General features: G+C 46.4%; 1 protein-coding gene across 1 annotated transcript; it reads left to right on the top strand.

The window, feature by feature from the left end:
• The first annotated feature begins 1,068 nt into the window (after positions 1-1,068).
• LOC147628169 (putative galacturonosyltransferase-like 6) lies at positions 1,069-4,086 on the top strand. The gene has a single exon (XM_086813212.1). It carries the CDS (start codon positions 2,277-2,279, stop codon positions 3,531-3,533), a length of 1,257 nt encoding a protein of 418 aa, XP_086669338.1. The 5' UTR covers positions 1,069-2,276; the 3' UTR covers positions 3,534-4,086.
• Positions 4,087-10,562: the final 6,476 nt, after the last annotated feature.

The following is a 10,562-nucleotide window of genomic DNA, read 5'->3' as shown; positions in this document are numbered from 1 at the left end:
TACATGGGTACATGCACTAACTTTGGATCCTGATGCAAAAGAATAGCTCATGACCCTCATTTCATGGTAAATTTTGCACCGAGGCTAGATACACACACTGCTCTTACCCAACAAATAGAAGGGAATTTAACGTTGGGAGGTGTTAGAAAATCACAAAATCTCCCCTGCCCAACTCCCACCCTTTCAGACTATTTTTTAAAACCAATGAAAATAAGGACGTCTATCTACCCGGTTTTAGTTCCCAAAATGTACACTACATGATGCAGATTTTAAAACTAAAATATATAATAAATGAATCCTTAAAACAAAGACAATAAAAACTCTAATTCTACTAAGTGACAGTTTTTTAAAAGCCCAATTTCCATCTTGGCCGGGGAGGGACCATGTGGACTGTGGAGGCCTTCATGTTACTTAAAGCCTTGTGAAATCTGTGAAGGCTCTGATCGTGGAGTTTGTGCGTGGCATTGATGAACTTCAGAGCCATAGAACCGGGAGGCGACGTGGTAAAGAAGATGTGATTCAGAAACACGAGGACGTGACTCGTGAGATGAGCGCAGGGGGCAAGCTGGCAAATCGTTGATTATTTAATATAAGGCAGCAAAAATGGAAAGACCAGCCCCATGACAGTCCGGGCGGGCCCGGCAGCGACAGCCTGGATAGCACTACTAGCACGGCCAGGGTCACAGCGTGGACCAATTTGAAAAGTCGGTCCACGTAGGGCTCAAATCGCCACGTATTGGTCCCGAGACCTGCGTGGTCTACACGTCGGTGACTCGGATGAGAACGTGTCCTTGACGTCGGACAATTTGTCCCACGTAGAATCAAAACCTGCGAACCTTTACAACGCACCTGTAAAATTCACAATCTAAAAAACTTAAAAAACTTGTAAATGTTAAAATTGCAAGTTTTTCGATTTGAGAAAAAAAATATTCTCCGTGAACACTGGTAGAATGACAGCATGCCCGGACCCGCACATCAGACCCTTGAAAAGTGGCAGGTTCCTTTCTCAAATGCACGCTCGCGTGGCTGCCCCGCTGGCACTACTTCAGGAGTCAGGACGTCGTCTTCCTCCCCAGCAATCAGGGTTGGGGTGGGGCACAAAAGCAAATTGATGGATTCAACAACGTAGCGCCTCCCTCTCACTTTTCCCGCTGTCGTCTCTCTGTGCAATTGTCTGTGCTGCAGAGCAGCGCAGCTCCATCGCCATAGCTGTGGCTTCACAGAGATATGGAGGGAAGCTACTTAGCCATCTTCTCTGCGGCGAACGATGATCTATGCTTCAAGAAAACAACATTGCCGGCCTGACTGCTCAGCTACCACCGAAATCGGATCTCGCGATATATCGAAAAGAAAGCCTTGACACCATCGCCATAGCGGTCGCTAGCCAGCTTTGTGTGGCACTGCTTTCTTCTGTCCCTCCATATCCAGTTCTGCAAAAGCGTTTCAGTCTGTGAACCACGCAGTCTGCAGCGGCATTGTCAGTCTTCTGCGCTAGAACCCTCCGCCATACCTACACCTGCTTCTTTTCTTCGCCAACACGCTCTGCATCATGCCCGTCAACTCACCTTTGATCGCCCGCTTCTACCGGCCCCTCCGTTCTGCATCCGATTTTGCTTTTCCTGGTAAGCAGTAGCCGAGTTCCTTTCCTTTCTCTGCAGTTTGCCCTCCATTGATGCATCCTGCCATGCCTTCACGATTTCCGTTTCACCGCATTTTCACCTTTCCCCCTTCTGCGTAACCGTCCGTGCCTGCCGCCAGCGGCCGTCTTTCCCACTCCACCTTCTCTTCTCATCGTCTTCAAGCCCTCCTCTGCTTCTTCACGTGTTGAGCCGCATTTCCCACCAGTGTAAGCCGTCACGGGTCTGCCATAGCCTGCGCCATCAAACTGCCTTCATTTCTTGATAGACGTGCAGTTTTCTCTTCTTTCTATCCCTCGCGTCTTTCTACACGTAAGCTCTCTCTTTCCTTGCGTGGAGGGTGGTTGTAGAGCAGGTTCTGTGAGCTTGGCTTCTTTTTCCATCTCAGCGTGCAGGCTCCAAGTCTTTCGCCTCCAATCGTAGCACTGCGAGTCCGAATGTCGAACCCCGACCGCATTGCCCGTGGGAAGAAAATCAAGGAGTGCCGTGGTTACAATTTGCTGCTACACCTCTCTCCTGCAAGCTGCAGACCTCTGTGATGCGGGAAGGATCGGCCACACCTCGATATTGTGGGTTCAGGCGGAGTGTAAGTGCCGCCGTCCAGAAGGCGGCACGGACGGTGTTGTGGTGGAAACTGCGATGAGAAGGCCTGCAGCCCTGGCAGACTTGAAGGATCAGTTTTTTCTTCTCTCCAGTCTGTTGAGCTCTCGCTTTTGCAGTATCTGCGGGGTCGATGACATCTCAAAGAACAAAGCCAATCGAGGTTGCAAAGGCAGCACAGTGAGAATGATATGGTCTGTGAGAGCGTGGGGTGTGGCTTCTGTATCCTTGGCTTTGGTCCTCCTGTTCCCCTCCTTGCATTCTTGGGCACCAGCAGAGGCCAAGAGTCCATCATCAAAACCTGGTTTCAGTAAGTTTGTCGCGGCTTCATCCCCACTTTCATCGCACAGTTTTCTCGGCTCCTCTGTCTTTAAAGAAGCCCCTTCTGTGCGCAACGGGAAAGACTGCCTTCCTTGCGCAAGCAGTGCTGCCTTTGTCTGTGATCCAGTCTCTGTTCATGTCGCCATGACCCTTGATTTAGCTTATCTGCGAGGATCCATGGCGGCTGTAAACTCCATCTTGCTGCATGCAACATGCCCGGAGAATGTCGTCTTCCATTTCCTCGTCACCGAAAATGACAGCGAGTTCCGGTCTCTAATGCTGTCCACATTCCCATTTCTGAAGTTCAAAATCTACCGCTTTGATGCAAGTCTGGTGAGGGATCGCATATCTTCATCGGTCAGGCAGGCTCTGGAGCAGCCTCTGAACTATGCTCGCAACTATCTGGCAGATTTGCTCGAGCCCTGTGTTGGAAGGGTGATCTACCTGGATTCTGATCTGGTTGTTGTCGATGATATCTCCAAGCTGTGGAATACAAGTTTAGGGTCTCACACAGTTGGGGCACCTGAGTATTGCCACGCGAATTTCACCAAGTATTTCTCCTCTTCTTTTTGGGAGGATGCAGATCTTTCCAACACATTTGTAGGCAGAAAGCCCTGCTACTTCAACACGGGGGTGATAATCATAGATCTGGTCAGGTGGAGGCTGCAGAACTGCACAAGAAAGATAGAGCAGTGGATGGAGATTCAGAAAGAAAGAAGGATTTATGAGTTGGGGTCTTTGCCACCCTTTTTATTGGTTTTTGCAGGCTTTGTAGAGCCAGTAGAGCACCGGTGGAACCAGCATGGCTTAGGTGGAGACAACGTGAAGGGGAGCTGCAGGCCCCTTCATCCAGGATCTGTCAGCCTTCTTCACTGGAGCGGAGAGGGTAAGCCTTGGACTCGGTTGGATTCTCAACAACCGTGTCCCCTTGACAGCCTATGGGCACCATATGATCTGTTTGTTAATTCATTCTAGCAGGCCGGCATATTTCTCTCTTGGGGAGAAATATATAAGGTCAAGATGGACAATCAAAGACCTTAGATCTTTGAGTCAATGCTTGTGTCAAGGCTGGAAGTCTGACCACAGCAATCTGGTGCACTTGCATGCCTTGCCCAGTTCTTGTTGACTGCAACTGTAGAACCAGATGCAGAAGGCCCTTGGAAACTTTTTATAATGTATCCTCCGATGTGCTGTGGCTGACTGGGATTGTGAGGCATAAAACTGTACCTTTTTCTTGTGCCTGATTCCGTGTCTGCAGGAAAGATAAATCTTATCCAATAGCTAGTTGTTTCCATTGCCCAGGTCGTATCCTGTGTAGATAGCCCAATTTTGTACTACAGTTATAGGATTCTTTATCCAGACGGAAATCATTAAACCCAGCCTCACTGCTTTTATGAGGCTTTTTAGTCGCAGAAACTCATTCTGAAATTCTGGTGATGGCTATGTTCTCATTATTATTTGCTTATCAAATTCGCACCCATCTGTATGAGAGGTGCTTTGCAATAAATGCAGTGGATTCTTCTGACATTATCTTCTGGTGAGTAATTCTACCAATGTACGCCACGCTCTCTGTTCTCTTTGTTGTCACCTATTAGTGAGAACACGAGTCATAGTTAATATGGAGTAAGTTGCTGGCCTTATTGAAGTGGGATTTGTTTTTTACATTGGCATGCTATCCAATATCTTGTCTTAAAAGGTGTCATGCAGCGATGGCTTTCAAGGCGAGTTGCTCTTACGCGCCGCTTGCTAGCGTTGGGTAAAGTACCTGCCTTCTAAGTTTTGATTGTGATCATCCAAGCAACGGAACTCTCTTTGGTTGCTCATTCACTTGGAGATTTGGTGATCCTTGGGCTACATCTACTGAAGGAAAGTGCACAATTGTTGGCTTTTTATCTCCTCCTTTCTTTTCAAGTTCAAACAAGTCTGTTTGTGGGGATTGTGTTTTTATCCTTGCATTCATGAAAAAAATGGGATTTGGTGAACTCTTTTGTAGACTCATTCACTCTAATGGTCAATGCCTTTGCAACGGTAACCTTGATGGATTTTCATTGCGCCAATATCAACTGGAAAAGTTAGTAAGACAGGGGTGCCCAGTTGGTTCTCTTGTTTGCAACGGTGACAGAACCTCTCTTGGCTAATGTGAAAACTAGTAAGACAGGGGTGCCCAGTTGGTTCTCTTGTTTGCAACGGTGACAGAACCTCTCTTGGCTAATGTGAAAACTTTCATGAGAAAAGATCTCCCCGAGGATTGCAATTACCCAATGGGAATGAGCACCTCCATACCGAATTCTTCGTTGATGACAACAATTCGATATTGGAGGCATCCGAAAAAAATGTTGATTGCCTCTTGGGCCTGGTGGATGAGTTTCATTGTAATATTGGGGAAAAATTTAATATGGTCGAGCAGTCAACAGACGAAACAGGAGGACATGGGGGGGGGGGGGGAAGGGGGGTGGTGCACCGTTCGGAGAGAGCTACAAAGATCTATATTCTCTATACACGGCAAGGACCGTTGGATTGAGTATGACATTCACAGGAGGCCCCCTTTCCTCTATACTTGGTTTAACACACAAAGAGAGGTAATCCGGATGTATGTATGTCTGCCCAGACCGCTTCTATGTGGATGATTGGGTTCTTGATAGGGGAGGATGTCTATGTTGATGATCGAGTTCTTGATAAGGGAGGATGTCTATGCATTGCAGTTGCGACTTCGAAGTCCGCCGTTCATTGTGAAGTGGTTTTGAATATTAGGAATTTTGGGCAACTATTCGGATGACGAGTTCTGCCGCCAGGTGGTTGACGTCTAGAGCTGCGAGTGGTTGTGACGTCTAGAGCTCCCAGGACTTCTTTGATAGCCCACAAGGTGTTGCACATTCATTGCATTGAAGATGCTTAGTGGTTTTTACCACAAGGTGGCCTTACGAAGGGGATACCTCGCAGAGGAACCGCCTCATGGGAGACTAGAGCTTGCCTGGAGACAACACCCACAGCAAGGTGCGATGGAGAGCACCTTCACCCCCGCAGAGGCCTTCATGCATGAAACGGACGAGAAAAGGAAGCCTCACTCCAGTTGTCCAGGGCTCCCCAGTACAAGCCCCGTCCAGCCCCCGAGCAGGAGGCGAAGGAGCTCAGAGCCAGGAGCCCCAAGCAGAGAACCAGGACCCCGCATGCAGCACCAGCCCTCCTTCGAAAACACGACGGCTAGGATTGCATGCAAGACAACCCGTTTTTTTAGGAATCTGACGCGTGCGGGCTCATGCCTTGTTCATGTGCTGTGATGTACTGGTCCAATTAGGAAGTTTTTCTACACATGTCAACACGTGGTGTAGTCTTGGATTCCCTCCTTTCTCATTAATATAAATTTCGCCTTTTTTTGAAAAAAAAAAGGTGGCCTTACGAAGGGGACATGAGATTATTGATCATGAGGGCTATCAGGCACAGGTTAGTAGTGATAGAATGTGCAGCGGAAGGAGGGAAAGTGAAAACAGAGGAGAGAGTGAAAGTAAGAGAGAGATGAAGAGGAAACACAGGTGAGAACTTGCTCTCAATATCATCACCAAAAGGAATACATGTCTTGAGCAAGAGGAGAGAAAACCTCGTATGTAAGGGATTGTAGCAAACAATGCTAAGCAAGCAGTGAGAAATGAGGGAGGCAAGCCAGCTATTTATATGCCCATGAGTAGGCAGCCGATTGGTGATATAAAACCTCCACGACTGGGAAAATACCCAAGACTCCATAATATGGGAAATAATAAGGGAAAATATATGTGAGGGGTGACCAGCCCCTTTGACTAACACGGTCAGTCCTAGAGGCTAAAATAGGACACCAAATAAGCCAACAAGAAGGGGATGATGTCTAACACCCCCTCTCAGCACCAGATGTGAGTGAACTCCAAGAAGCCAGAGACGCCGTCCTCCAAAGATGAAAGATTGCAGAAACAAGTACCAAGAAAGCTCCACAAGCAATCTCCTCAACAACTCAGTTACAAAAGAAACAAAAACAAGCTGCCAGGTACATCACTCCTTTGGAAGAAAACAACCATGTAGGCTACGACCTGTTGCTCCAAATAATGGTTCCAAACCCAAGCATAAGAATACTCTCCGAAGTCGAATGTTGTGTATCTAGCTTGGAGAAGGTATGAAAAAACTCATAACCAACCAAGATCAGATCCTGTATATAATCAATTCTGGGGGAAGCAAGCTGCTCCTCACTGGAAACCTCAAAAGAAATAGAGTCAATCTGCTCCAATTCTGTACCAAGAGTAGCCAAATGCTGTACAAAAGCATCCTTTGAAAAGGTCGGCATCGCAAGATGTAAAGACTTTGTAGAAAAGATGGGGTCCATCTACTTAGACTCCATACCATGAGTTGTCCAATGCTATACAAAAGCATCCAATGCTGTACAAAAGCATCCTCTGAAAAGGTCGACATTGCAAGATGTAAAGACTCTGTAGAAAAGATGGGGTCCATCTGCTCAGACTCCATACCATGAGTTGCCCAATGCTGTACATAAGTACACACCACTGAGGAGGACATCGCAAGATGAAAGGACTCCCCATCCCCCTTTGAAAAAAGATATCGTTGGATTGATATAAGCCCAACTTGATTCTGATCCAAATACAAAAAACTCTGGAAGTACCACTGTGTCCCAGGCACGGGTAGCAACCACAGATCCAAAGCATCCCACTGGGTCCAAAAAACCATCCTCCAAAACAACAAACTTGCAGAACTGGCAGGGGGAGGGGCATCCTCAGAAGCATCACAAAGAGAGGCAGAGGTAGACTCCTCACAATGAGGAAGGGAAGCAGGAATATAAACTGTAGTGCTAACAAAGTCCTCAAAAGCATCACAGATAGTAGAAGATTGTTCCATAAGTAGAATCAGATCCCAAGAATCAGCAACAAATAAATGATCCATGTGAAAGGATCACATCTCAAGGGCAAAACACCCTCCTTGTTCTGCAAACACTGCAAAGAACTCTACTCAGGATCTCTGAGAAGATCATTGCTCTCCTCCAAAATCTATAAACACTTGTCACAGAAGAAAATCTCCACAGATACAAAACAGCTCTCGAAACTGATCCTCAAGTGAAGTAGTTGGAGAAAGGTCCCCTCTGAGTGTAGAGAACTCCTGTGGGAAGCAAAACGCAGCCAAAACACTGCTATCCAGCAAAAAATAGCACTCCACCGTTGACAGAAGGCAAGGAATATGGAGAAACGGGGAAACCGTGTAGGCCAGGAACAAAACACAGGTATAGATGCTCCAAAATCATCAAAACGTTGACTGAAATCAGAAACTTAGAATTCTCCTCAAGTACCAAATTGCCTCCAAAGCCACAATCCAAACAAGAAACCTCCTCTGCAAGTAATTTGTGTCCACTGGAGAAGAAAACGCAGCCAAACAAGGGCTACAAACCTGGAAATTCAGGCCAACGAGTGTCCACACCTTCTATGAGGAAAAACGCTGAAGATAAGGTACCTTTGGGTCCAATTGATGAAAAGCCCAGGTGAAGGTAGAGCTACCAGCAAGATCAGTTCAGAAAAAAATGCAGCAACAAGGGTTGGAATTCTGAAAACGCAGAGGTAAAAGGGGCTGTAGAAAGTGCTGAATTTGGAAACACAAAAGAAATAGGTACACCCAAGCCTCAGATCAGCAAATCAGCATCAGAAACCTATAGAAGAAAAAACACAGTAAATATGCTGCTGCTGGCCTGTACAAAACAGGCGACCAGCACTAGGGGGGGGGGGTTATGAATGCTGAGAACTGCTGCAAACTGCTGTAGACAGCCACCTGAGAAAAACGCAGCAAACTGTGTGCTGCTGCCCTGAAAACAGTGCAGAGAAAACAGGTGTTCTCAGAGGTCAAAGTGATGAAGAAAGACCATAGGCTGTTGAGAGGAATGCCTGGAAGAGGCAGGCGACCAACAGCACTTCCGATAAAATAAAGCAGATCTATCCACCTTGCTGAAAACGCAAAAACGCAGGAGGGAGCATCCAACACTGAAGATCACCGGCGCTCTGATACCATGATAGAATGTGCAACGGAAGAAAGGAAAGTGGAAACACATGAGAGAGAGTGAGAGAGAGAGATGGAGAGGAAACACAGATGAGAATCTGCTCTCAATATCATCACCAAAAGGAATACATGTCCCGAGCAAGAGGGGAGAAAACCTCGTCTGTGAGGGACTGCAGCAGACAATGCTAAGCAAGCAATGAGAAATGAGGGAGGCAAGCTAGCTATATATATGCCCATGAGTAGGCATCCGACTAGTGATAAAAAACCTCCACGCGACTGGGAAAATACCCAAGACTCCATAATATGGGGAATAATGAGGGAAAATATATGTGAGGGGTGACCAGCCCCTCTGACTAACATGGTCAGCCCTGGAGACTAAAATAAGACACCAAATAGGAAGCCAACAAGAAGGGGATGATGTCTAAGCCAACAAGAAGGGGATGATGTCTAACAAGTAGCTATGTAGAGATATCATGAAAATCATTCTGATTGATCTTTGGATCGCCTTTACTCTTTGCACTGTCAGGATTGAGTTGCAGCATGCTATGGAGCAGAAGTCAGAGTATCGATACCATGCTTAGGAATCATTTTGGATCCAATGGTCGCAAACGTAATAAACACTTCTTTGCTGCTGTCCATCCCTTCGATAGCTACAGGATGCTCACGGTACTATTCACGAGACAGATTGCATCTGACTTTTATTATCATAGCTACTTTCTATTGAGCCTCATTCACCCCTTTGAGAGATAGAGCACAACAGAAGGTATGGGCTACCATACTATAGCTAATCACAGAAATCCCTTGATGCTTCATTTTCGGTTGATGAAGTGAGATAGGCACTCCTTGCACTACCCTGCTGTAAGTGTTCCCAGGAGAAGATGGTACATTCCCTTCTTTTTCTTGGCTTTTGGGATGACTGGGAAACAAATCACTATGGCCTTTCTTCACGGAGGGTCGTATTCATCTCATCCAAAAAGGAGGGGATAAGACAAACAGCCAATGGCGGCCAATTACACCCTTGCTTGGGATTGCTTACAAAACCTTAGCAAAGGCAGTTAGTATAATGTTTCAGCCGATCTTGCAGAAGTGATTCATGATGCTCAGACTAGGTTCTTACAAGTGAGGAGCATTTTTCAACATATTCTCCTATTGGGAGGTAATGGAATGTGCCCAACCTGGCCCACACCACACCCAAGTGGTGGAGGAGGTTGCAATGGTTCTCTGCTGACCATCACAGAGTCCTGTCTTAAGGTACTGCTGACTCTAAGAGAAAGCATATGATAAGAAATGATTGGGGAGGAATACTTAGATGCATAGGTTTCTCTTATGATTGGATCAGAGGTGCATCATGCTTGTGTAGTGTTGCTCATAGCCGTATACTAGCATATGGTGATAGAGGAGACCGCTCCATATCTCTTGATTTGTTTGTATGTCCCTTGGCCCTTGCTATATCTCATTGTGGATGAGGATACGAGTAACCTTCTCCGATCCAATGCTGGGGTATTTGGCTTGAGGCTACCCCTACACAGTGAGGAGGAACTTCTAGATTCTGAGCTTCAGAGATGGCACACTGCTATGTATCTCAAGGCATCCTACATTTGCCTTTGTTCTTTTTGGATTGCTTTGGAGGATTTTTGTTTACTAGCCACGTGAGCTCTTATCGAGTGATAAGTTTGTTGGTTTTTGGGTTAGTGGCTTGGTGAGAGTGTAAAACTTGGATTGAGAGAGGCAATACTACGAGATACTTGGTATGTTTGGGATCGATGTGATCTCCCCCTACACAGTTGTTCTCATGAGCATACGGAAAAAAATTGCTTCATTTCATTGGAGCTCTAGGAAACTCAAGCTTAGCCTCTAGAGTCTTGGTGATAAACCAAGTACTTCTTACCTCAGCCTGACATGTCTTCTCATCTTGGTGCTTCTTCTCACAAGGATTCATTGGTTTGCTATGGAGATTGGTGTGCCACTTTCTTTGGTTCTGTTTTGATG

Source organism: Cibotium barometz, chromosome 19 (genome assembly GCF_041138505.1).
Source record: "Cibotium barometz isolate CiBa-2024 chromosome 19, ASM4113850v1, whole genome shotgun sequence".
Lineage (NCBI taxonomy): Eukaryota > Viridiplantae > Streptophyta > Polypodiopsida > Cyatheales > Cibotiaceae > Cibotium > Cibotium barometz.
Note: the sequence above shows the minus strand (reverse complement) of the source record. Positions and strands in the feature narration are given on the sequence as shown.